This window comes from Rhinopithecus roxellana, chromosome 5 (genome assembly GCF_007565055.1).
Source record: "Rhinopithecus roxellana isolate Shanxi Qingling chromosome 5, ASM756505v1, whole genome shotgun sequence".
In the NCBI taxonomy this organism is placed as follows: Eukaryota; Metazoa; Chordata; class Mammalia; order Primates; family Cercopithecidae; genus Rhinopithecus; species Rhinopithecus roxellana.
The window spans coordinates 78,627,619-78,655,525 of record NC_044553.1 but is presented as its reverse complement, the minus strand read 5'-3'; the positions used below and the strand labels follow the sequence as shown (position 1 = coordinate 78,655,525).

Here is a 27,907-nt window from a genome sequence, read left to right as displayed (position 1 = left end):
AGCCCCCATACTTTCATGCCCCTGCCCCACAGCCTGCCATGAGGCTCCACGCAAGCCCACAGGAAGACACATGACACAGCAGAACACACAGGGCCAAATGTTCCCCTTTATTATGGTTCACTCAGTTACCAAAGACAGATACATTGGCTCAGGCAGCTCAACTGCCAGCTGGGGAACATCCAGCTCCAGAAATAGGGAGCAGCAGCGGCACCAGGAGAATAGCAAAGCAGGTCACTGGGACCCCAGAACTGACCTGGGCCCTCCTCCACTCGACCCCAGGACAGACTTTCCTGCAAAGATAAATGTGTGCCCTGCCCCCACTTCTCATACTGGTTCCTTCCCTGGGAAAGTGCATAGTTGCCTGGAGATGCAGCATCCCAGGGCCTGAATAAGCTGGGCCACACCAGGATCAGGCTTTCCCAAAGGTAGAGCCAGAGTGTGGCCACATAGGTCTGAGCCAAAGAGGCAGGTAGGACAGGATATTGATTGGAGGTAACATCCAACAGGTCATGGGTGCTAAGCAGGGAGCTAGATCACAGGCCTCCTGGAGCCACCAGAGAGAGAAGGAAAAGGGAGCCAAAGGTCTGGGATAGGAGAGAGAAAGGGAAAAGGAGGAAGGGCTTAGACCTAGGGTCCCTTTTCAGGTACCAGGGACTGTGACCATTGCTCCCTAGAGAAAAAATGGGAGAGAGGAGAGGTAATTATATTTTGTGGCCCAAACCTAAAGGACCATCAGGAAGAGAACTTCCGGAGGCCCCTGGCTCAGGGTGGCCTGGAAGCCTAGGTGTTAGGTTCCAAGCTGAAGCCAGGCCAGAGTAGCCAAGCAGGGTTTGGATTTTTGTCCAAACAGCTCAGGTAGGCTTCTGTTGGGAGAAGGGAAGGTGGGAAATGGGCAAATGCTCTTTGGGTGAAAACCCACTCCCCTTCAGGCCCTGCACACAGCTGGAGCCTCTACCAGCCATATTCTTATACCGCTTGGAATAGAGCAGCCCCATGGGCCTAAAACCACTCTCCTGAAAGTGCTAGGGAGTTCTGACTGGGTGAGGACAAGCCAAGACCAAGGTCTGTAGGCAGAGGGGAGCAAGTTACCTTGATTTGGAAAACAAAACAAAACTAAAGCCAGAGAGCCTCCCCTCCCACCCCGCCTAACCTGAAATCCCATTCAGGCCATTGTGCTTGCAGCCAGGACTGGGCCTGTGCTTCTGCTTGGGCCCTGAGTTCAAGTGCCCAGAACTGCCCTGTGACCAAGAGCAAGTCAGGGTGGGGGAAGGCATGCTCCCCTCTCACTGGACCCTGCCTGCCTTCTCCTCTGACCTTCCCTCCGGGCCTAGCCCTCTGAGCCCGTCCCTTCTACCAGATCCAAACAGAACAGCTACTGCTCCCAGGAATCCAGTAGTCACAGAGAGATACCTAGATGCCCCAGTGTGCTGGAGCCAGCCAGACCTCCCCCAGGGACCAATCATTACTGACATGACCTCTGCTCCAGCTGTACCTTTACATCTGACAACTGCCCAGCATGTCCCAACTCCTCAGGGAAGGCAGTAAGGCAGATGCCACCTAGCACATGGTGCGGTCAGGGTAGGAGAATCAAGCTACAGCAGCTGGGGGCATGGGGAGGAGACAGAGGGACATATGCAGAGGGGCTCAAGGAGGCTCTGGGGAGAGAAGGAGGAGAAGGCAGGGGAGAGAAAAGAGGAGCCTGCCCCTGCAGACCAGACTCTCAGGCCCAAGCAGAAACCCTGCATTTCCATCCCCTGGGGGTCAGTTACCCAGGTGGGCTCTGCACCCCCAGCTGTGTGCCCCTCCTACATCAGGGGTAAGGCCCAGCTCCCTCATCAGCTTCCTTGAACTGTAAATCAAGTTAGATTTGGGGATCTGGGCTCAGTCTCAGGAGCAGATAAAACTGGGATACTCAGCCTCGGGGAAGACAAAGAAAAGCCACCTAGGAAAGAGACAGACAGATCCTGGGCAAGGGAAGATAGCATAGGGAATGTGACATTAGGGAACAGATGAAGGAGGAGGAGGCTGAGGGAGGGGAGGCCTGGACGGATGAGAAGAGCAAGGGAATATCCCTGGCTTGTACCCATCCTCCCACCCACCACCAAGAGTGCTAAAAACTGCTGCTTCCCAGGAAGACTGAAAGTGGAAGCAGTTCCAGCTCATAACCCTAGGAAGGAGCCAGTCTTTCTGCTATGCATCCCCTGGCCCCGTGAGGGGTCCCTGGGCCAGGGTCAGAGGGGCAAGGGGCAGGAGGGGCAGGTGGAGGGTGGGGGTGGGGGCTGGTTTAGCTCTAAACACACATCTAGCACCACAACAAGAGACCTCCACTGCACACTATTTCACGAGGGGACACGGACACAGCTACCACCGCACGGGACAGCTCCACGTGCAGAGCACAGCTGAGTGCCAAGAGCAGAATACAAAGGTTGTGGGCTGGGGGACAGACATATACATATATACATATACATATATATATATATATACACACATACATATATATATATATATATATATGTATAAAACTCTGGTCCTTTGTACAAAGTAGGGAAGGAGAAAAAGGAAAGGGGGAACCCTGCTTGGTTACCACAAATGACGATGTGGCTTGAGCCCCCTGTCCCAATGGCCCCAGCCCTGCCACCTGGTAGGTGTGGCTGGTTCACATCTCATTGGAGTATGTGTAGTTGGGGGTGGCAGAATACTGAGTCTGAGGCTGATTCATGGCACCCTGGGCTGCCCCCATGGCTGCATTCTGGGCCGCCTGCTGCACGTGTGGATTCTTCCATGCCCCTGTTGTCCACTCCTCCTGAGCTTTGCTGAAACTCCCCCCACTTCCCCGGTAAAATTTATGAACCTGTAGGAAAAAAGAGCATAAGAAAGGGTTAATCAAAGACAAAAGACAGCCCATCCAGGAAACAGATGGGACCCATCTGTAAAAAAAAACAGTGCTTCCTCCCTATGCATGCCTCTGTAGGAGAGTCCTGCAAGCCATTCCAGAGTGAATCTCTTGGAAGACCTCAGGATCCTCTTGTAAATTGGAGGAGGGCTTGTTTCAGAACACAGCCCCTTCCCAAAGCCACCTTCTCACCCTTGAGGGGACCACATACCATGCTGAGGGCGATGAAGGAAAAGACGGCCATCACTGTGAACATGACAGTGGGAATTAGCATCACCACCGCCGAGCCAATGTTCGTTCCGAAGAAGGAGATGGTGGCAATCCAGCCGCTGCAGGAAGAGGCCAGTGTGGGGCTGTGGGCAGGATGGGCGGTGCCCAGGAGCCCCTCTCCCAGAGGAAGGGACCATCTCATTGTCACAGGGAGGAAACGTATCACTGGATGCAGAGGGACCATCTTACTGATACCCAAAGGGCCTGTGTCAATGGCTCAAGAAGACCCCTTCCCTGTGGCTCAGAGGTGCTCTACAGATACAACACTTCCTTTCCCCAGATTTTCCCATAATCCCTGATACCCCTCAGCCCCCAAGAAACCACTGCCAGGTTCTCCTTCCCTCTGATGCTATGGCTGTACTACTACACTATCCCGAATCCTCTCACTCTCCCAACAACCCATGTCACTCAGGCCCCATAGGCTAGGCAGTTTAGCACACAAAGGTACCCAAAAGATACACCCGCAATGCCACCCCTTCCAGCCCCAGGCCACACCCCTGCCTCTTACCAGACGCCCCAGCCTGGGATGCCCACGGCCTGGATGATGCTGATGACCAACTGAGCCATGAAGGTAAAGAAGAATGCCATGAAACTGAAGGAGCTGTCAGTCCTGCGGCAGAGGAGGTGGCTCCCGTCACCTGGGCAGAAGGCCAGGGCTTCCCTGCCTTCAAGGCCCCCAAGCCCTTCCAAGTTTAAGTGCATAATGGACAGAAGACATTTAAAGGCCTTAATTTAGAGGTCAGAATGGGATAGTTTTACCCATACATCTTTGCAAGTTTCTACATGGTAGACCTGTGTGTTGTAACATTACACAGGGAGGGATTTCCTCATGAACAGACCACCCACTGTTACATGGATGGACGGCTTATTGGCATAGAAATAGATGGCTCCATTGAGGCAGGAATAAACAGTCTCATTGTCAAGGGGATGGACACTGGCACCAAGACAGCTAGCTCCACTGGTACATGGATGGATGGTCCCATAGGCTCAGAGATAGAAAGTCTCACTGGCTCTAGAACGGACACCCTATTGGCACCAAAATAGTAGCTAATTGGCACTTAGATAGATGGCCTGATTGGCACAAAGAGATTTAAGGCCCCATTAGCGTTGAGATGGATATTCTACTGGCACTAAGACAGATAGCCTTGGTACATTGATGAATAGTCACATGGGCACAAAGATTGAAAATGCCATTTGGCACTAGGTGGACACCCACTGGCACCAAGACAGCAAGTTCCACTGATACGTGGATGGGTGTTCCCTTTGGCACACAGTTGGATGACCTCATTGCACATGAACAGCGTCCATGGTGCATGGCTGGCTGGTTCCATTGGCACATGGATAGATGGTGTCCTTGGCACCAAGTCAGCTAGCCCCACAGGTACTAGGATGGGTAGCTCCACCAAGACAGGCAGCCCCACAGGCAAAATTTAACAGGCAGCTGCCTGAGGAAGGTGATGACAGAAGAAAAAATAGGCCTGGTCTCTCTATATTTCCCCTATCTAAGGGTAGAGTGAGGAGGAAAGGAACTAACTCTCAGCCCTCTCACCTCAATCTGGCACCCCCAGAAAGCCCAAGCCCAGCCCTACCTAGCAATCTGAGCCAAAGGTGAACAAGGGAAAGTGAGTTTGGGGGAGGGTAAAAAAAAAAAAAAAAAAAAAAAAGAAGTGAGAAAAGAGGCAGGGGAGACAGGCATAGAGACGGCTAGGCACTGCAGTTAGTACCAACCACTTACTTGAAGGCCTTGTAAATGGGCCGAAACCAGCAGACGTAGGAGCAGGGTGTGAAGAGGATGAGCCAGAGAAAGGCGAGGCCAAAGTTGGTGGCTCCCCCGCCTCCGATCAGCCACGCGAGACAGCCCACCAGGTTCACGGCCAGCGTGACGCTGTTCACTGCAGGCCCAGGAGCACATGCACACATAGAGACAGACACCCAGGCCCATAGAGAGACACATGAGCACACGGACATGGGCACGCACACACCAGTAACGCAACAGAGACCAACCATCAAGCCAGGCCAACAGCACAGACAAGCACAGAGAGATGCAGACACATTCACAGATTCACACCCACACAAAAGACCCACAACCCGTACCAACGAATACATACAGAGACACATGAGACACACATACACACACAGAGGAGTAAAGACTGTAAGAAAGCAAGCTGGGAGCTCGAACCAACCGCCCCCCTCCCCCACAACCCCAGCACCCACTCCTGAGAAATCTGGAGAGCACAGGCTCCAGAACCCAGAGCTTCTGCCCAGCAAACCCCTTTGAAGGGCTCCAAAGCCTCAGGGTGATAAAATGCTTTTGTCCTTATAAGAATGGCTTCAGGCCCTCACCCTCCCAGAATCACAGCAATCACCAAGCCCAGGACATGGGAAACCGACCTTACACTTCCTCTTTCGAGATAGGGGCATGGAAAGAGAAAAGTAAAAGGCCTTGTGGAAACATCTCTTCTAGCCATTGTGCCATCTACCTTGCACTTAAATGGGGCAGGCATTGGCGGCTGGAATCTCAGTCTTTTTTTTTTTTTTTTTTGAGAGAGAGAGTCTTGCTCTGTCGCCCAGGCTGCAGTGCAGTGGCGCAATCTTGGCTCACTGAAAGCTCCGCCTCCCAGGTTCAAGCCATTCTCCTGCCTCAGCCTCCCAAGCAGTTGGAACTACAGGCACCCACCACCATGCCTGGCTAATTTTTTTGTATTTTTTTAGTAGAGACAGGTTTTCACCTTGTTAGCCAGGATGGTCTCCACCTCCTGACCGCGTGATCCACCCGCCAAGGCCTCCCAAAGTGCTGGGATTACAGATGTGAGCCACCACACCCGGCCTTGGAATCTCAGTCTTTATCTAATCTATTTCTTTATTTTATTTTATTTTTGAGATGGAATCTTGCTCTGTAGCCCAGGTTAGAGTGCAGTGGCACGATCTCAGCTCACTGCAACCTCCACTTCTCAGGTTCAAGTGCTTCTCCTGCCTCAGCCTCCCCAGTAGCTGGGATTACAGGCACCCGCCACCATGCCCAGCTAATTTTTGTATTTTTAGTAGAGATGGGTCTTCGCCAAGTTGGCCACGCTGGTCTCGAACTCCTGACCTCAGGTGATCCACCCGCCTCGGCTTCCCACAGTGCCAGATTATAGGTGTGCATCACTGTGCCCAGCTATCTAATCTATTTCTTTTTTTTTATTTTTATTTTGTTTTATTTTTTGAGACAGAGTCTCGCTCTGTCGCTCAGGCTGGAGTGCAGTGGCCGGATCTCAGCTCACTGCAAGCTCCGCCTCCTGGGTTTACGCCATTCTCCTGCCTCAGCCTCCCGAGTAGCTGGCACTACAGGCGCCCGCCACCTTGCCCGGCCAGTTTTTTGTATTTTTTAGTAGAGACGGGGTTTCAACGTGTTAGCCAGGATGGTCTTGATCTTCTGACCTCGCAATCCACCCGTCTCGGCCTCCCAAAGTGCTGGGATTATAGGCTTGAGCCACCGCACCCGGCCTAATCTATTTCTTAGATAACTCTCATGCCAGCTCTTCGAAGAAGTCTTCCTTTGCTACTACAGCCTCATCATCTCCCATCCCTCTGACCTTCTACTGACCTGGGCTGCTCTCAAGTTTCCCCAGATATAAATCCCAGCCCATCAACCAGACTAAAAGTTCCCCAAGAACAGGACCCAGGCTCTCCCTCCTCTGTCCCCACCTCATCTATCTGAACTAGGAGGCACAGTGTCACTGAGTCATGGCCAGCAGGGACCTCAAAGATTTACAGATAAAAGTGATGCTGGTACTAACACACACCCAGGTCTGTGCAGCACATCATTATCTAACATCAGAGCACTCCCTTTCTTGAAAACAAAGCTCAGTCCACAAAGACCTGCTGAACAAACAAACGAAGGAGGGCTCAATCATGGCCTCAAACAGCCAGGCATCTGTGGTCCTGTCTTCTGAATAAAACTCTTAAGCACCTCAAGGGTTATATACATTTCCTTGGGAGTAAAGCACCTGGCGAGTGCCTAGTGAGGACTTAAGGAGATATTTATAGCCCTTAAATCCAGCTTCTGGATGAGATGTTCCCAGGAGTGGAGTTCCCAGAGCCCAGGTCAGATGGTGACCCACAAGTCCTGGCCTGACCACCATGTCACCCATCTCAGGGTCCCTCATAATGAGTGGGCATTTTTTCCTGTACATTCAGCTGTATTTCCTCTAACCCCGTTCATTGTCCCAAAATCTCCTGGAGGCTTGGTGTTAAAAACTGATTTTATTTGCTCTTTATATAGAAAAGACACTAACCTATTACACTGGTTGACATCCCTCCCTAGTCCAACCTGTCCCCAGTTCCCTTGCTCAAACACTTCCGCTGCAATTACTCTGCTTCCTCTCTGGAATGGATACCCATGGGCTCAGCCCCTCTCTCTCTCTAGCCATCAGTTTCTGTCTGTCTTCACTCTTCCCCCTATCCAGCTTAGATTCCATAATTCATTACTCACTTTCTTTTTTTTTTTTTTTTTTGAGACGGAGTCTCGCTCTGTCACCCAGGCTGGAGTGCAGTGGCCAGATCTCAGCTCACTGCAAGCTCCGCCTCCCGGGTTCACGCCATTCTCCTGCCTCAGCCTCCCGAGTAGCTGGGACTACAGGCGCCGCCACCTCGCCCGGCTAGCTTTTTTTGTATTTTTTTTTTTTTTAGTAGAGACGGGGTTTCACCGTGTTAGCCAGGATGGTCTCGATCTCCTGACCTCGTGATCCGCCCGTCTCGGCCTCCCAAAGTGCTGGGATTACAGGCTTGAGCCACCGCGCCCGGCCCATTACTCACTTTCTTATTCCCTCTCCTGCCCTGTCTTCTGGTCACACTCACCCTAGATGAACATAATTCTCATCTGTACCCGAGCTGAATGTCGCTGAGAAAAAAGGGGACCCCATGAGGAAGACTGGCAGGACTATAAATTCACATCAGCCAACCTCAAATGGACCTTGTGCGTGGCCCAGAAATCTTAGGGGCCAGGTTTCTTTGGAGAGTGTCCTCACTCTCTGTCTACAAACATGGCCATGGCCTCGTTCTGAGCCCACTCTCCCCACTACATCATATTTGATGGAAAAAATGCAAGCCATCAGAAGTAACTTCCTCATTTGCTTCCCAACATCTATAGACTTACCCACACCTGTCCCATCCCCCCTTCTCTCAGGTTACATGGTAGGAGATCCCTTCTTCACTCAAAGGCCAAGCCAGGCCTTGAAACGGAGTCTGTCTGCCCCATCCTCTTCCTACCATGCCATGAGGGACCTGCTGCAAAGACAGCATATTTTACCACCTTCCTGGCATGTGCAAGCATCTGCCGAGGTAGGCAGCTAAGTGCAGGCCTCACTGAGGGCAATGTCACACATAGCAGAATCCAACTGCAGTCACACTGCGGGTATCTTTGGCTCCTGGGGTTCACACCCAGCACAGGATAGCCAGCCTGCCTTCCCCTCACATGCCTAAGAGGTACCTTCTAACCAACCTCAGCACAGCCAAGTCCCATTCCCCCAAGAAGACACCTTTCCCACCACCTGCTGCAGATCACCAGAAATGAGGCCTTTACACTCTCAACCTTAAAACCTTAGGACACTGATGTTAAGGTTTTCTAAATAAAGAATTCTAGATTATTTAATTATTTTTTTAGAGACAGGCGCTTACTCTGTCACCCAGGGTGGAGTGCAGTAGCATGATCATAGATCACTGCAGCCTTGAACTCCTGGGCTCAAGTGATCCTCCCACCTTAGTCCCCTGAGTAGCTAGGACTACAGGCAAGTGCCACTATTCCTAGCTAGTTGTTTTAAGAGATGGGGTCTTGCTATGTTGCCCCCACTGGTCTCAAACTCCTAGGCTCACTGGATCCTCTGCCTTGGCCTCCTGAGTAGCCGGACTACAAGTGTGAGCCACCACACAGGCCTAATTTTTTTTTTTTATTTTCGGTAGAGACGGGGTCTTGCTGTGTTGCCCAGGCTGGTCTTAAACTCCTTACCTCAAGTGATCCTCCTGGCTTAGCCTCCCAAAGTGCCAGGATCACAGGTGTGAACCACTGTGCCTGACATTAGGCTCTTATAGGTACAGACCACCCAACACAGAGCTGCATGGAACCACAGCAATCGCCAAGCCAATACTCTCTTCCTACAAATAAGGAACCTGCTGCTTGGGAAGCACAGTGACCAGGCGAACATGACCCCACAGCTCCCAACTCCCAGTTGAATCCTCCTCTTTGAGCAATCTTCCAGAGAAAGCAAGACAAATAAGGTTTTGAGGGAAGGATTCCTCTCCAAATCCAGAATCCTGAGGTCCTGACAGTCCCCAGATGTTCCCTGGAAAGTTACTCCAGTGGAAGGGAAAGGGGAAGCAAGAAGGCAGGGATCACACTGCAGAGAGGGACCCCCGTCCAGATGCTCTGTGAAAGGAGGGTGGAGGGGAAGGAAGGGAGGAGAGGCCTAGATGGGGAGGTTGATGGAAACTGAGGCCCAGTCGGGGAGGTGGCCCATGGAAGAAGCCTCTGGGAGCCTGGCAGGGGAAGACTTATGGTCCATGCATATGCCACAAGTGGGACTGAAGGACAGTCGGGCCTGTGGGCACCCCATCCTGCGCCTAGCACGCCCAGTCTTCCTTCCTCCTCCAGTCACCCTGGCCCACCCCCATCCCACGGCACTCACACATCCAGAGGTAGTAGAGGCGCTTGGTCATGCTGAGATGCTGGGGAGGAATGTCGGCCTCAAAGTCTTGGTAGAAACATGGCTTCAGCGGGATGAATTTGGGCAATGGTGGGAAGTTGTTCACTTTCTCTGTGGATGAGACACATTGCACAACATCACCTCCAGTCTTTCCCCTGACAATCCAAGACGCTCATCATTTCCCTGGCTGTGCTGCCCTATTGGCCCCTGTGGCCACCGGCCACTCTGTTTTCCCCACTCAGCCGTCCCTACCTCCCCAGTTCAGCTGAGATGATCCCAAAGTAGCCAAAGGCCCTAAGACAGCGTCACTCAGAATAAAAAACAATGTCACCTTGATAGACAGCATTTATTGTTTTTTAATTCTGAGTGACACTGTCTCGGGGCCTCAAGGTGCCACCCTCTCAGTGGGAGCAGCTCCAAGCAGAGGAAGCGGGATGCATGAGAATCTACAGATGTGGGTTCCAGCCTCCATTCAGCATTTGTGCTCTGGGGCAAATCATCGCCCCTCTCTAGACCTCAGTTTATCTGCTGGAGTGGGGGCTGGGCTACACGGTTCCTAAAGTTCCCTCCAACTTTGGCATTCTATACCTCTGAGCCTTCTGAACCAGATAAAAAAAGGCCTCAGAGTATTAGAAAGCAATAGAGACAGAGGGGAGGGGGGCCACTAATCAGGCAGATGGACAGTAAGACAAGGACATCAAGGTACTCAATTCCTGGTCTCTAGGACCAAAGATCTGACACAGGGCTAGACAATGTCATGTTGAGGTTCTCAGACAAGCCTCAGTGGAGAGAGTGGGGAAAGCTTAGGGACAATAAGATGGAAAGAACCTGGCCTCCAAAGACTAGGGGAGATAAGGGGACCAGGAAGAGGGCCATCCACGCTATGCTCACTGTCATGTCCTACCCACACAGCCTGCCCCTCTCCTTACCTGCCATGATGGTACCAGTGCCCACTGGCCTGCCCACACCTCTTGTCCTGAACTGGAAGGAAAGAAAAGCCAGAGAAGGATGAGATCAGGGCCACACTCAACCCAGTCCCTCTCTACTCCCTATCTGGGTAGCAAGCTCCCCAGGACAGGACCCAGCACATACTCCCACAGTGCTGTGAACACAATGGAGGCAGCTCCCCTCCTCCCAGAGCCACCCTTCCACCAGCTGCACCTTCCCAGCTGCTCCCGCCCTCTGCCTCAAGGCACAAAATCTACCCTCCGAAAACCCCATCCAAGGATGGGAAAGGAACCTAGGATGGAATCCCATATAGGGAAAACCAAGTGACATTCTATTCCTTGACCTTGAATTACAGACTGAGCCTCAGCCTTGGTCACAGACTAGCCTCCCTTCACTCCTTTTGCCTTTGTTCATTTATTAAGACACTTACATGGTGCTGGAAGAGAGAATGAGCAAGACAGATGTGGTCCCTGCTCTCCCCATGAAACAGTCAATCACCTCTGCAGTAAATCATATAAAAGGCAAGCACAGTTGCCGTGAAAACATACATAGCATGTCACGGTGATCTAATCTGGTCTGGGGAGTCAGGGAAATTAAATTATTTTAATTAAAAAAACTTTTTTTGAGATGGGGTCTCTCTCTATTGCCCAGGCTGGAGTGCAGTGGTACAAACCCAGCTCACTGCAGCCTCAGCCTCCCAAGGCTCAGGTGATCCTCCAAGCTTAGCCTCCTAAGTAGCTGGAACTATAGGCATGAACCATGCCCAGCTAATTTTTATATTTTTTTATAGCGATTGAGTTTCGCCATATTGCCAAGGCTAATTTGAATTCCTAGGCTTAAGCAATCCACCTGCCTCAGCCTCCCAAAGTGCTAGGATTATAGGCATGAGCCACTGCACCCAGCCTCAGGGAAATTAAATACAAGTGGTAGTAAAGACCTGAAGAAAGAAGAGGAGTTCCCCAGGCAAAACAGTCTTCCAGGCAGATGGGAAAGCATCCTACAGGGACAGTTCCTCACTAGGAATGAGCTTCACACTTGTGTTTTTTCTCAGACAGGGTCTCACTCTGTCACCCAGGCTGGGGTAAAGTGGCACTCCTGGGCTCAAGCCATCCTCCTGCCTCAGCCTCTTGAGTAGCTAGACTACAGGGACAGGCTACCATGCTAATTTTTTAATATTTTGTAGACAGGAGGTCTTGCCATGTTGCACAGTTGGTTTCAAATTCCTGGCCTCAAGCAATCCTCCTGCTTTGGACTCCCGAAGTGCTGGGATTATAGGCATGAGCCACCTATCATAAGGGAAAGAAAGCCACTATGGCCAAAGTAGAATGCAAATGAGGGGGCAGCAGATGAGGCTAGAGAGGCAAGGTGGGCAGGCTGTGCTCCCTGAGACCCTTCGGAGACAAGTTTGAAGGGGTCTTGAGGTGGTTTTAAGGAGTAGGGGAAAGGGAGCAATTGGAAGACTCCCTGCCCACTTAACTCTGAGTGGATGGTGGAAATCCATCATGACAAGCCTGTGTGAGACCAGGCAGAGGTTCCAGGGGAGGACAAGCAGCGTGTGCTATGGACATGCAGGATATGAGACACTGGGGGACACCTGGACAGGGCGTCTTATAGGAATCTGGAGTGTACAAACATGCTCTGCTCCTGCAAGTTCAGCAGCAGGCCTGGTTGACCCATGCTAAGTAATCATTGGCAAGTTAACACCAAGGAAACCAAGCAGCAATCACCTTGTTAGAACAGTAACTTTGGTGGACATTTATATAGTCAACAGCAGAAAATGGTCCACAACCAAGTGCTAAGGCAATGCAACATTTAAAAGCTGGGCAGAAATTTGCTTAAAGTTTTGGAACAGGAAAACTAATCTATGGTGTTAGAAGTCAAGACAGTATTACCCTTGATGGGGCAGCGACTGGAGGCCCGGCATCTGTTCGTGGTAGGGGTGCTGGATACACAGAGGTAGATTTTGTGAACATTCTCCAAGCATACAGTTACAACTTGTGCAATCTCCTATGTGTTAGACTTCCATAAGAAGTTTGCTTTAAAATAAAAACTTCAGGCTGGGCGCAGTGGTTCACAACTGTGATTCCATCATTTTGGGAGGCCGAAGCAAGAGGATCACTTGAGACCAGTAGTTCAAGACCAGTCTGGCCAACATAGTGAGATTCCATCTCTACAAAAAATAAAAAATTAGGCAGGCACGGTGGTGCGTGCCTGTAGTCCCAGTTCCTCAGGAGGCTGAAGTGGGAGGATTGCTTGAGTCTGGGAGGTGGAGGCTGCAGTGAGCCATGATTGCACCACTGCACTCCAGCCTGGGCAACAGAGCAAGACTGTCTCAAAGGAAAAACAATCACACACACACACACACACACACACACACACACACACACACATAAAAAAACCTCTAGCATTCCAGTCAAATTCCTTTGGACCTGATTAAAAGATCAGGCAATTACAATCTTCTGGGCCCTTTTGTGATATGGGATCAAATACAGATATAAAAACCCAGTAACATCTACCACAAAAAGAAAAGAGAAGGGTATGATAGAGACAATCAAGAAATAATATCCATACACAGGTGCATTAATTGCAGCACCGTTTTGAATAACAAAGGATTAGAAACCATCAATAGGGGACTGATTAAACCAATGGTACGGTCATACAATGGACTGTTCTGCAGCTATTTCTAAAAATGCTCTGCAGCTGTTAAAAATTTTAAAAAGAGAAAGAGGTTCTCCGGGTACTGATATGGAAAAATCTCCAAAAACATGAGTAGTTAAAAAAAGCAAGATGTACAACAGTCTGTATGTTAAACCTTTCATGTTAAAGAAAAGGAAGAGAAGATAATAAGAATATCTTTTCCTTTTAACCTAATAATCCTGATCCTGTTAGTCATTTACCCAGATATAAGAAATGACAAACACACACGTTATTCAACATGACACTACTTGCATTAGCAAAATGCTGAAAGCAGCCTAAATGTGACTATTTAAATATACGAGATGCATCATACAATAGCGTATTACACAGATGTAAACAAGAGGCCAGCCACGGTGACTCACACCTGTAATCCCAGCACTTTCAGAGGCGAAGGCAGGAGGATCACTTGAGGTCAGGAGTTTGAGAACAGCCTGGCCAACATGGTGAAACCCCATCTCTACCAAAAAAATACAAAAATTAGCCGGGCATGATGGCATAAGCCTGTAATCCCAACTACTCAGGAGACTGAGGTGGGAGAATCTCGAACCCAGAAGGTAGAGGTTGCAGTGAGCCAAGATTGCGCTGCTGCACTCCAACCTGGCTGACAGAGTGAAACCATGTCTCAAAAAAATAAAATAAATAAATAAAAAATAAAGATGAGCTCAGTAAACTGCTGTGGAATGCTTTCCAGGATATATTAAGTTTAAAAAAAAAAAAGAGCAGAGGACGAAAAGTGTAAATCATATGCTACCCCTTACGTAAGAAAGGGGAAGTAAAAATGCACATACGAATTTGCTTATTTTTGCAAAAGAAACACAGGAAGAATCAACCAGAAAGTAATGGATGAGTAGAGAGACTTCTGTTCTTTACATACTTGTTAATAAGCTTTTTTAATATACTTATACACATAAAATGACTTCTATATTTCAAAAACATAAACCAAAAAGAAAAGCAAACCCTAAAACTGAAACAAAAACAAATCAAGCTAACTATACTTTAAATTGCTAACAATCTTACAGACAAAAAAAAAAAAGGCCCAGGTAACTTTTGATCACAGTAATTCTGTGTTCTCTTAGAAAGATAAACCTCAAGGGCAAAAACAACTGCAAACAGGCTGGGTGCAGTGGCTCATGACTGGAATCCCAGCACTTTGAGATGCCAAGGCAGGTGGATCGCTTGAGCTCAGAAGTTCAAGACCAGCCTGGGTAACACAGCAAGACCCAGTCTCTAGAAAAAATATAAACATGGCCAGGCACGGTAGCTCACACCTGTAATCCCAGCACTTTGGGAGGCCGAGGCATGCGGATCACGAGGTCAAGAGATCAAGACCATCCTGGCCAACATGGTGAAACCCCGTCTCTACTAAAAATACAAAAATTACATGGGTGTGGTGGCATGTGCCTGTAGCCCCAGCTACTCGGGAGACTGAAGCAGGAGAATCGCTTGAACCTGGGAGGCAGAGGTTGCAGTGAGCCGAGATCATGCCACTGCCCTCCAGCCTGGCGACAGAGTGAGACTCCATCTCAAAAACAAACAAACAAACAAACAAAAAACATTAGCGGGACATGGTGATGTGTGCCTGTAGTCCCAGCTTCTCCTGAGGCTGAGGTGAGAGGATCACTTGAGCTCTGGAAGTCAAGGCTGCAGTGAGGTGTGATTGCGCCACTGCACTCCAGCCTGGGTGACAGAGCAAGACCCTGTCTCAAAAAAAGAAAAAGAAACTGCAAACAAGTCATGAATTTTAGCAGGTTTACTCTTACTGCTGGTACTGCTGCAATGACTCTAAAGCTTTGCCATGTATACCACAGAAGAGGGCAAATGAGTATGTGTGCTGATGATTTGGGGAAGGTGGGTTCTCACTGAAGGAGACAGAATACGGACCATGGAAAGGTAAGAAAGAGACTTGTGGTGTTGGATTCAAAGCAGAGGTATCAGTATGAACACAGAATTTTAAAAATATATATGGCTGGTTCCAAGCCAGGAAAAGGAAATACAAGGTTAGCCTGGAACACCTTGTGGTATCAGAAAGAAGAAAGTACTCAATAACTAATGGAGGCAAGTCAAAAGGACACAAGAGCCAATCTGAAAAGGCTACAACCAACCAAATTTGGGACAATTCGACTATCAAAAGTAATAACCACATGAATTTTTTTTTCTTTTTTTCTTTTTTATTTTTTTGAGACAGAGTCGCACTCTGTTGCCCAGGCTGGAGTGCAGCAGCGTGATCTCAGCTCACGGCAACCTCTGCCTCCTGGGTTCAAGTGATTCTCCTGCTTCAGCCTCCCCAGCAGCTGGGATTACAGGCGCTCCGCCACCACACCCAGCTAATTGTTTTTTTATTTAATTAATTATTTATTTATTTTTTGAGACGGAGTCTCGCTGTGTCGCTCAGGCTGGAGTGCAGTGGCACGATCTCGGCTCACTGCAAGCTCCACCTCCCGGGTTCACGCCTTTCTCCTACCTCAGCCTCCCGAGTAGCTGGGACTACAGACAACACCACGCCCGGCTAATTTTTTTGTATTTTTTTAGTAGAGACAGGGTTTCACCGTGTTAGCCAAGATAGTCTCGATCTCATGACCTCGTGATTCGCCCGCCTTGGTCTCCCAAAGTGCTGAGATTACAGGTGTGAGCCACCACACCTGGCCAGTTGTATTTTTAGTAGAGACAGGGTTTCACCATGTTGGCCAGGCTGGTCTTGAACTCCTGGCCTCAAGCCATCCACCCACCTCAGCCTCCCAAACTGCTGGGATTACAGGCATGAGCCACATTGCCTGGCCCACATGGATTATTTTTTTTTTTTTAAATCCATGAATCCAAAGTGACATTATTATTTTATTTTTTATTTTTTTTATTTTTTATTTTTTTTTGAGACGGAGTCTTGCTCTGTCGCCCAGGCTGGAGTGCAGTGGCCGGATCTCAGCTCACTGCAAGCTCTGCCTCCCGGGTTTACGCCATTCTCCTGCCTCAGCCTCCCGAGTAGCTGGGACTACAGGCGCCCGCCACCTCGCCCAGCTAGTTTTTTTGTATTTTTTAGTAGAGACGGGGTTTCACCCTGTTAGCCAGGATGGTCTCGATCTCCTGACCTCGTGATCTGCCCATCTCGGCCTCCCAAAGTGCTGGGATTACAGGCTTGAGCCACTGCGCCCGGCCTATTTTATTTTTTAAAAGAGAGGGAGGGCCTGGTGCAGTGGCTCACATCTGTAATCCCAGCACTTTGGGAGGCCGAGGCAGGAGGATCACAAGGTCAGGAGTTCAAGACCAGCCTGGCCAACACAGTGAAATCCTGTCTCTACTAAAAATACAAAAAATTAGCTGGGCATGGTGGTGTGCGCCTGTAATCCCAGCTACTCCAGAGGCTGGGGCAGGAGAATAACTTGAACCCAGGAGACGGAGGTTGCAGTGAGCGGAGAGCACGCCACTCCACTCCAGCCTGGGTGACAGAGCTAGACTCCATCTCAAAAAAACAAAGCAAAAAACAAAAAAAAAAAAAAGAGGGAGGCCGAGGCGGATCACTTGAGGTCAGCAGTTAGAGACCAGCCTGGCCAATATAGTGAAACCTTGTCTCTACCAAAAAATACAAAAAATAGCCAGGCATGGTAGCACATACTTGTAGTCCAACTACTCGGGAGACTGAGGCAGGAGAATCGCTTGAACCTGGGAGGCGGAGGTTGCAGTAAGATGAGATCACACCACTGTACTCCAGCCTGGGCAACAGAGTGAGACTCCGTCTCAAAAAAAGAAAAAAAGAAAGAACATCATGTGCCTCCTGCTATGCTGTGCACAGAAGGACTCAAGGTCATATATGAATACTGTTGCCAAAAAAAATGTTTAATCTGAAAATAACTATGAAGAAACAGTCCAACAAATTCAGACTGTGGGAAATTCTACAAGACAAATGTTATTGTCATGAAAGACAGAAATTGACAGGGGGAGCTTTCTAAATTAATGGAGACAAAAGAGACATGCAACCAAATGCAATGGGGAAGCCTGTCAGATTTTTTTTTTTTTTTTTTTTTTTTGAGATGGAGTTTTGCTCTTGTTGCCCAGGCTGGAGTGCAATGGCACAATCGTGGCTCGATGCGACCTCCGCCTCCAGGGTTCAAGCGATTCTCCTGCCTCAGCCTCTGGAGTAGCTGGGATTACAGGCATGCGCTACCACGCCCAGGTAATTTTGTATTTTTAGTAGAAATGGAGTTTCTCCACGTTGGTCAGGCTGGTCTCGAACTCCCGACCTCAGGTGATCCGCCCACCTTGGCCTCCTAAAGTGCTGAGATTACAGGTGTGAGCCACCACGCCAACCCAGATCTTAGATTTTTTTTTTTTTTTTTGAGACGGAGTCTCACTCTGTCACCCAGGCTGGAATGCAGTGGCGCAATCTCGGCTCACTGCACTGCAAGCTCTGCCTCCTGGGTTCAAGCAATTCTCCTGCCTCAGCCTCCCAAGTAGCTGGGACTATAGGCGCATGCCACCACGCCCAGCTAATGTTTGTATTTTTAGTAGAGACGGGGTTTCACCATGTTGGCCAGGATGGTCTCCATCTCTTGACTTCGTGATCTGCCTGCCTCGGCCTCCCAAAGTGCTGGGATTACAGGCCACTGCACCCGGCCAGGTACTGGATTTTAAAATCACAGCTACAAAAGACATCTTTAGGACAACTAGAGAAACGTGAATATAAGCTGCATAGAAGATACTACTATTCACTATTAAATTTCTTGGGTACTGTGTGTGCGCATGTTTTTGTTTCTTTCTTTTTCTTTATTTTTGAGACAGGGTCTCACTCTCTCACCCAGGCTGGAGGAGTGCAGCAGCACAATCACAGTTCGCTGCAGCCTCGATATCCCAGGCTCAAGAGATCCTCAAGTCTCACCCTCACCTGGGACTATAGGCGCGTGCCATCATGCCTGGCTAATTTTAATTTTTGTATTTTTTGCAGAGAGAAGGTTTCGCCATGTTGCCTAGGCTGATCTTGAAGTTCTGGGCTCAAGAGATCCACCTGCCTTGGCCTCCCAAAATGCTGGGATTACAGGCGTGAGGCCTCCATGCCAGCCTATAGAACATCTTTGTTCTTAGAAGATACACACTGGTCTTTAGAAGCAGTGTCTGGTCTGTAACTTCCTTTCAAACAGTTCTGCAAAAAAAATTTATACACATATATAAAGCAGAAACAGGCATGGTGGCGTGTGCCTTAGTCTCAGCTACATGAGGAGCTAAGGCAAGATGATCACTTGAGCCCAGGTGTTCGAGCCTTCAGTGAGCAATAAAGCAAGACCCTGTCTCTAAAAAGTAAAAATAGACTGGACATGGTGGCTCACGCCTGTAATCCCAGCACTTTGGGAGGCCGAGGCGGGCAGATCACCTGAGGTCAGGAGTTCAAGACCAGCCTGACCAACATGGAGAAACCCTGTCTCTACTAAAAATACAAAATTAGCCAGGCATGGTGGTGCATGCCTGTAATCCCAGCTACTCAGGAGGCTGAGGCAAGAAAATCACTTGAACCCAGGAGGCAGAGATTGCAGTGAGCGGAGATCATGCCATTGTACTCCAGTTTGGGCAACAAGAGCAAGACTCCATCTCAAAAAAAAAAGTAAAACTAAAAGATAAAGCAAATGTTGCAAAATATTAACAACTGATGGGAGAAGGGTATACAGTTGGTCACTGCATTATTTTATTTATTTATTTTTTTAAATAGGGTCTCACTTTGTCACCCAGGCTGGAGTGCAGTGGCATAATCACAGCTCACTGCAGTCTCAAACTCCTGGGCTCAAGCAATCCTCCCACCTCAGCTTCCCAAGTAGCTGGGGCTACAGGTGTGCACCACCATGCCCAGCTAATTTTTTATTTTTTGTAGAGACAAGGTCTCATTACATTGCCCAAGCTGGTCTCAAACTCCTGGGTTCAAGCAATCTGCCCGCCCTGGCTTCCCAATGTGCTGGAATTACAGGCATGAGGTCACTGTGCCCAGCCCATTGCCCTATTCTTTAAACTTTTTTGCAGCTTTGAATTTTTCAAAATAAAAAGTGGGGAAAAATATACATATCTGTATTTGACAATGACAATACATGCACAAAGAATCTCTGGAAGGATATCAAGAAAAAAACATGGTAATTGTGGCTCTCTGGAGAACAAAGGAACTGAATGGATATAGAGTAGATGGGAAACAGAATGTTTACTATATATCCTTATACCATTTCCACATAATTGATGACATCATCAATTTTAAGATAGACCATTATTTTATTGACTAAAAGTAAAACCAAAAATTGCCAATTTGCAGGCCGAGCACCATGGCTCACGTTTGTAAGCCCAGCACATTGAGAGGCTGAGGTGGGCAGATCACTTGAGGTCAGGAGTTCGAGACCAGCCTGGCCAACACAGTGAAACTCTGTCTCTACTAAAAATGTAAAAATTAGCCAGGTGCAACGGCATGCACCTGTCATCCCAGCTACACGGGAGGCTGAGGCAGGAGAATCACCTGAGCACAGGAGGCAGAGGTTGCAGTGAGCTGAGATCGTGCCACTGCACTCCAGCCTGAGTGACAGCCAGACTCCATCTCAAAAAAAAAAAAAAAAAAAAAGCCAATTTGTAACTGTAAGATGACAGAAATTTTAAAACACAGACATGAAAATGTTTTCAGAAATATCAAAATGTTCATCTTAGAACTGACAAAATTTGGAACATCTTTGTGAACTGTAAATCATATAAATGCATTACCTGTTCAAAAAAATAAAAAGTCAAGAAAGTCAAGCAGAAAAAAAAAGAAAAAAGCACAATAGGATAGTTGGGAAAGAATGAGAAGGAGCAGCTGATGAGGCAGGAGGAGAGCCCAGAGAGTGTGGAATCTCCATAGCCAGGAGCAGAGACTGGACAAATGTGACAATGCCACTGAGGGCTCCCATGTGAAAGGATGGTACTACTGGGACTAACGCGTTCATAACACTAACAGCATCGAGTCAGCTGTGAATCCAGCAAGAATTGTTTTGGTGGTGACAGTAGTGATAGAGAAGCCTGGCTGAGAATATAGAGTGAGAATAAAGATAGGGTACTACCTGGGTAGGATATGGGGGTAGGGAGAGGGCCCAGGGAGGGCTGCAGCTGGGGATCATTTAAGACAGAAATAAGGCAGAGATATGTAGGATATATAGAAAGGTTGCAATTACAGTAGAGATAGAGGCTACCTGATAGACAAAGCCTGTAAAGAGGGAGACACAGGGGCACCAGTGCAAGGAGGTGGACAAGCCTTGATCCTAACAGGTGGGAAGCTGAACAGGATCCAAGCAGATGCAGGCAGGTTTGAGGTCTTAGATGGGCAGCGAGAGCATCCCAGATGTCTGCTTCAATTTTCTGTTTTATTATATTTATTTTCACAGGCGTTGAATTTTGTTTTATTTTTTATTTGAGACAGGGTCTCGCTCTATTGCCCAGGCTGGAGTGCAGTGGTACAATCACAGCTCACTGCAGCCTCAACCTCCTACACTCAATCCATCCTTCCACCTCAGCCTCCCAAGTAGCTGGGACTACAGGTGCGTGCCACCACGCCCATCTAATTCTTTTGTTTTGTTTTGTTTCTTGGTAGAATGGGGTTTCACCATATTGCCCAGGTTAGTCTTTTTTTTTTTTTTTTTTTTTCTTTTTTGAGACAGAGTCTTGCCCTGTCGCCCAGGCTGGGGTGCAACTGCCACGATCTCGGCTCACTGCAATCTCCACCTCCCGGGTTCAAGTAATTTTCCTGCCTCAGCCTCCTGAGTAGCTGGGATTACGGGCGTGTGTGCACCTGGCTAATTTTTTGTATCTTTAGTAGCGACAGGGTTTCACCACGTTGGCCAGGATGGTCTCGGCTAGTCTCGATGTCTTGACCTCTCGTTGTCTTGACCTCTCGTGATCCACCCGCCTCAGCCTCCCAAAGTGCTGGGATTACAGGCATGAGCCACTGTGCCCAGCCTGAAGCTGAATCTTTAATAAGGAATAGGGAGTTGGCCAGGGAAAGAGAATCAGGAAAGCAGGTGTGAAGGTCAGAAGAGCAATAGCATGGCATACTTAAGGAAGAGAAAGAGGCAGAGGGAGGATGAATCTCAAAATGGAGGGAGCAAAGGAAAGGCAAAAATGGAGTTGAAAGGTAAATGGGGCTAGGTCATCCTGGCCTTGAAGGCCATGGGAAGGATTTGGAGTTTGTCCTCAGAGTCATGGGAGCCATGGAAGGATTTTATTATTCTTCTCCTTAAAAAAAAAAAAAAAAAAAGGCTGGGCGTGGTGGCTCTCGCCTGTAATCCCAGCACTCTGAGAGGCTGAGGCAGGCAGATCACGAGGTCAGGAGACCGAGACCATCCTGGCAAACACGGTGAAACCCCGTCTCTACCAAAAAAAAAAAAATTAGCTGGGTGTGATGGGGGCGCCTATAGTCCCAGCTATTCGGGAGGCTGAGGCAGGAGAATGGTGTGAACCCGGGAGGCGGAGCTTGCAGTGAGCAGAGATCGCGCCACTGCACTCCAGCCTGGGCGACAGAATAAGACTCCCTCGGGAAAAAAAAAAAAAAAATGGCCTTAAAAGTTTTTAAAATATGCCTAGCGCGGTGGCGTGTGCCTATAGTCCCAGTTACTCAGGAGGCTGAGGCGGGAGGATTGTGTGAGCCCAGGAGTTGGACGCTACAGCGAGCTATGATTGCACCTGTGAATGGTCACCACACTACAGCCTGGGTAACATAGTGAGACCTCATCTCTAAACTAATTAGTTAATTAATATGTTGCTTTTTAGTTATGTGTAAAAATATATGCAATTAAAACAAAAATCGAAGTGCATAAAGTAGAAAAGTCTTCCCAAAATCCCCCTTCTCAGATGCCACCCCTTTAACAGTCTGATCTTTAGGTTTAGGGGATTTTGTTGGCTTTTATTTTTAATGTATATAGAAGCATATATGACAAAAATGAGATCATTCCACACATCCTGTTTCATAACCTGTTTTTTTCCACTCAACAGTATCTCGTGAAAGTTTTTCATGTCAATGAATACAGATCCATCTCAATCTTTTTAATGACTGGTCAACTGGGTCAACAACATCCATGGCTGTGAAGCAGTCAGGTGACAAGTTGATACAGCAGTCAGGCAGTGTTTTATTTTATTTATTTATTTTTGAGGCGGCATCCCTCTCTGTCACCAGGCTGGAGTGCCATGGAGCAATCTTGGCTCACTGCAACTTCTGTCTCCCGGGTTCAAGCGATTCCCCTGCCTCAGCCTCCCGAGTAGCTGGGACTACAGGTGCCCACCACCACGCCCGGCTAATTTTTTGTATTTAGTTGAGACGGGGTTTCACCATGTTAGCCAGGATGGTCTCGATCTCCTGACCTTGTGATCCCCCCACCTTGGCCTCCCAAAGTGCTAGAATTATAAGTGATAGCCCCTGCGCCCGGCCTAATTTTTTCTATTTTTATTAGAGACGGGGTTTCACTGTGTTAGCCAGGATGGTCTCTATCTCCTGACCTCATGATCCGCCCACCTCCGCCTCTCAAAGTGCTGGGATTATAGGCATGAGCCACTGCACCTGGCCACGAAGTGTTTCATTACACTAGCAAAATTGAGCCAGCTATGAGCTCTATGGTTTCAGGGAAGTGGAAGGGGAGAAGCCAAGCTGCCAAGAAACTAGGAAAATATGAGGGAGAAGAAAAAGAGACAGGTCTAGCAGACCAGTCTTTCAAAAAGCTTGACTGAAATTTTAATACACACACAGTCACAGAATATCTGGGACAACACTGAAACATCATACACCAAAAGATTAATAGTAGTTGCCTCTTGGCCGGGCGCAGTGGCTCATACCTGTAATCTCAACACTTTCGGAGACCAAGGTGTTCGGATCACTTGAGGTCAGGGGTTCGAGACTAGCCTGGCCAACATGGTGAAATGCCGTCTGTACTAAAAATACAAAAAAATTAGCCAGGTGTGGTGGTATACACCTGTAATCCCAGCTACTTAGGAGGCTGAGACAGGAGACTCTCTTGAACTCAGGAGGCAGAGGTTGCTGTGAGCTGAGATCATGCCACCGCACTCCAGCCTGGGCGACAAGAGTGAGACTCCATCTCAAAAAAAATAAAATAAAAATAAACAAATAAATAGTTGTCTCTTGATAGTGGGATAAGTTATTTGTTTTCTTTATTTTCTAAAATTTCTACAATGGTCATATATCCATCTTTTGTAGCAAGACAAAGTCATAGGTTTAAAATGGCAGCAGTGAAAGGAGGACACAGAGTTAGAAAGGCTTCTCCCAGAATAGAAGACTTGAGCATATTTATAAGGTGGGAGAGAGTTATTAAGGGAAATATCAGAGAGTCTAAAAATACAATGAAGGGGAAAATAACTGATGAACAATGGTACAAGAGAGACAGGATGGGTCGGCATCCATAGCACAGATCGGGTGCATTAGAGTAGGAATCTTCTTCTACTGGGATTCGAGAGAAATGGGAAAACATGGGGGTGGTTCCACCTCCCCCACACACAACCCAACCAACCTCTACATGAGCAAAGGGCCTGGCGAGAGTAGTCCAGTTTGGAATACTCCTCCCATGGAATAGAAAGGGGAACTGATGGGAATGAGGAGAGGGCTTTCTATAAGTGATGGAGGGACGGCTGAGACTGGAGACCCTTCATGGCAGCTGGAGTGACACACAGGCAAAGTGGCACAGTGGTTGAGGGCATGGAGTTCAGAAAAAACACAGAAGAGGCAATTCATGAGATGGAGAAAATGGAGGTGTCTGAGAACCAGAGGTCTCCTTGAGGTCAGAGCACATAAAGCAGAAGTTGGACTGCGGTCAGAGAAAAATAATAAAGATTTCAGAGGTGGCCACATGCCAATGAGGACCACATTCAGATGTAGTTGGTAAAAATTGTGACTGAAAGAGGCACTACCTCCCCTGAGACAATGGGATGTGGAGTGGGCAACTGTGGTCCAGCACTAAAGACCTCCAGGAAAACAAGGAAGCAGAGGGAGAGGAGAAAACAACTAGAACATAGGGGCCTCAAAGGAGGAGTCTCCTCCCTAACCGGGCTGTAGCCTAACCCTTGTCCCTGGTCCCAGACAATCTCCCAAAAGTCTGCTTACAGTTCCAGAGAAGTCAGTGCAGCAAAGTATGAATGATTCAGAGTAGAAACCAGAGCACAGGGCAAAGCTGCCTTGTTTGTATATAAAGGTTAGGGCAGAGAGAATCTGGGACTTGCGAGGGCGGTAAAAGACTAGGGTCACAGAAATGGAAGCTTCCAGGCTTCTCTGCCCTTGTTTCAGGGCAAGCCTTTGAAATTGGGGGGGGGGGGGGGGGTTGAGGGGAAGACAGCAATCACTGGCCTCTGCAAACCAAAGTTCTTTTTTTCCTTTCTTTTTTTTTTTGAGCTGGAGTCTCACTCTCTTGCCCAGGCTGGAGTGCAGTGGCACAATCTCAGCTCACTACAACCTCCGCTACCCAGGTTCAAATGATTCTCCTGCCTCGGCTTCCCTGGTAGCTGGGATTACAGACGTGCACTACCATGCCCGGCTAATTTTTGTATTTTTAGTAGAGACAAGGTTTCACCATGTTGGCCAGGCTGGTCTCGAACCCCTGACCTCAGGTGATCCACCCACCTCGGCCTCCCAAAGTGCTGGGATTATAGGCATGAGCCACCGCGCTGGCCAAACCAAAGTTCTTAAAGACTACAAAACAGAAGAAGTAGCAATCTGCTCAACTGATAATCTTTTATAATGGGGATGGGGGCTACATATCCCTCCAAAGATGTAGGCCTTGGGAAACACCTCCTTAATTATCAATAAGACAGTAGATACTACCTGAATTTTGTTCAAGAAACCCTGACTATAATGTATTCCATTCCTTATTGTGAAGCTAGGAGGACAGAAGCCCCCACAGTGGGGAGATTGAGGCCCCTGGCAGCAGAAGAGGGTCAAGCCTGGCTTCAGATCAGGCCAGAGCCCTAGGGCTAACTCCAGGGCTCCCTGCTCACCAGGATGGGTCCCTCATCCCTGGCACAGAAATGGTGATTCCTTTCTGCTGCCCAGAGTCAATCTGCTAAGATGGAAGTTTCCCCCTCCTGCTCTACCTCTAATTCCCTCATCCCACTCCTAGCCCCATCTTCTGTCCTGAAATCCCAGAACTATGAATAATCCTCAGAAAGCAGCAGTCTCCTGGCCATGCTATCCCTGTCCTACTGATGACTGTTCAGTAGCCTCCTACAGATCCTTGCCTGGCATTCAAGGCTTTGTGCCAGTCAGCTACAAACCTCCCTCCCCACAACCTTTTGCTGCTCACAGGCTGACCTGCCTCCTACACTCCCAGCCTCACGCAGGAGATCATCTCTAGCCGCCCCCTCTGCTTCCAGTGCCCCTAAACTGGCAGCACTGTCAGCTCCTCTAAGTCCTGCCACCTTCTCACATCCCACCCCTTCTGGGAAGCCTTTCCAAAAACCGCTGCTCTGCATCCCGCTGCATACATTTGAGTCAGTTATTGGGCACTAAGTGTTCACGTCTTCTCCCATAATCTCTTCTTCACTCTCTCCTGGATGGAGTTTCCAGGAGGGACCCAGCACAGGGCACAGTCAATCCATATACTTGCTTAAGACTTGGACACTCTCCCAAGGGGTGGGAGGGAGGCAATTAACGCCCTCCTGCAATGAAGCTAAGTCCAAAGCTGCTGTCAAACCTGCTGTATCACACTTCCTCCAGGAAACCTTCCGAAACTCCTGGCTGGCAGCAGGGAAGGAAGTGCTGCCTGTAAAGGAAATGCTGTTGGGGGTAAGGGGTGGGGACAGGGACAGGGAGGCAGAGGGATGGGGGAGGAAAGAAAAAGGAAGAGGGAGAAGAACGGGGGGATGCTCTAAACTAGAACAAGGAGCATCCTCAAGAGAGGTCACTACTTAGTCCTATTATTTCATCCCTAGAGAAAGGTGCTAGCAAAGAGATGCCCAGAGAGGGGAGGTGACTTGGGGAACTTGCTTGGAGGTGGCCACTCAGGAAAATATTAAAAACAGCCACAAAGCCCAAGGTCTCTCTCTGGAACTCCCCTCCTGGGACCCCACTAACTGTCCAAGGGGTTTGCTAAAGCTAAGACCCTCTTTTAGGGGTCCATTCACCAGAGACAGCCCCCTCTGAGCTCTGGAGACTTTGCCCTAGGGCTCACCAAGCCCAGAAGAAACCTAAGTTAGCAAGACCTGTGTAGCCCCAAACAAAATCTCTCTGCCAATCATGCCCCTGCAAGAACCATTTACCTCTTTCAGAGCCCTGCTCCGTGAGGCAGAACATGTAGGGTACAGGTTGCAAATTTCTCCAGACTCCACCACCCCACGGGCAGTCACATGGCTGAGCTCCCAGGTTCAGCCCCCAACAGCTGTGCTCGTCTTCATCCCTGTGCCTTTGCCCATACATTCTCCTGGAATGCCCTCTCTTGCCTCTCCTCCCACCCAAATCCCATCACCTCTGGAAGTCTCCTATTCGCTGGCTGTCGCCTCCCTTTCTGTGTCCCTGGGAAAGTCTGCCAGGCCCTCACTGATCTCCCCATCGGGAAGCTGGGACATTACCGATTTAAGCCGCCTGTGACAGTGAATGCTCAGTCCCAGTCTCTACTTGGTTTCCCCAACCCCCCAGACCAGGAGCTCCCGCAGGCGGGGGAAAGGGATCGGTTCCCAAACACCTCACCTCCATCCTCATGACCGACTCCAGCCAGTGCTGAAATGAGCCAAATTCCGGCGCCCCCAACTCACCACCCAAAGCCCTGATGGAGCCTGCCTGGTGGCCTGGGCCAGCGCTCCCGTCCCCCAGCAACCCTGGGGCGGCTGAGGTCCACCATCCAAAGGTCGGCCGCCCCAGGGAGGTGAGGGAAGTCAACCTGGGTCCACCTGCAGGCGCTGGTTGGAAGGAAAGACCCGAAGGAGTCCACGGGCACCCCCTTCCAGTCGCCCACATCCCCGGCCGCGCGCGCCATCCCCAGAAGGCCGGTTTCCAGGGAACGCCAGGTGGGGCTGGGGGGGATGGAGGGCCCAAAGCTCAGGCTCCAGATCCAGGGTCTGACGTCACCCAAAGGCCCAGTTCCCTCTGCGGGAGTCACAGATGGGAATGGGGGTGCTTGGGGGATTTGGGGGACCTGGGTGCGCCCTGAGCGCTCTCCCCCAGCCCCAAACAGTAAAGGTCACCTCCACCCCCACCTCTTCAACAGTTCGGCCTGCTCCCTGAATCCAAAGGTGAAGTGTAGAGGGTACAAAGCTGCAGCCAGCGACCCCCACCCCTCTCGCCCCGCGCCCAGCTTCCCTGCAAAGCTCTCCTCCCAGCCTTCATGCCCAGACTCACCTGCCGCGGCCGTTCGGCTGCCGAAAGGCCGCCGCGCTGCGCTGAGCTGCGCTGCACCCGAGCGATGCGGCGCGGAGCCGGCGGCAAGCCGCTCCCGGGCTGGAGGCGGGGAGC

At 49.3% G+C, this 27,907-nt stretch overlaps 1 protein-coding gene across 1 annotated transcript; it reads right to left on the bottom strand.

Moving 5' to 3' along the window:
- Nucleotides 1–86: 86 nt before the first annotated feature.
- On the bottom strand, nt 87–27,907 carry SCAMP5 (secretory carrier membrane protein 5). Its single transcript, XM_030930920.1, has 7 exons — nt 27,794–27,907; nt 10,773–10,824; nt 9,826–9,954; nt 4,899–5,055; nt 3,672–3,773; nt 3,105–3,222; nt 87–2,851 (listed from the first exon to the last, which is right to left on the bottom strand). The coding sequence occupies exons 2-7, from the start codon at nt 10,777–10,779 to the stop codon at nt 2,657–2,659; spliced, it is 708 nt and encodes a 235-aa protein (XP_030786780.1). The 5' UTR covers nt 10,780–10,824; nt 27,794–27,907; the 3' UTR covers nt 87–2,656.

What these genes read in the sequence shown, in the direction of transcription:
- SCAMP5 (XM_030930920.1), bottom strand. An exon ending in CCCATTTACAAGGCCTTCAA is followed by an intron (nt 3,774 to 4,898) that starts GTAAGTGGTTGG and finishes CCTCTGCCGCAG; the next exon opens with GACTGACAGCTCCTTCAGTT. An exon ending in ATCCCAGGCTGGGGCGTCTG is followed by an intron (nt 3,223 to 3,671) that starts GTAAGAGGCAGG and finishes CTCTTCCTGCAG; the next exon opens with CGGCTGGATTGCCACCATCT.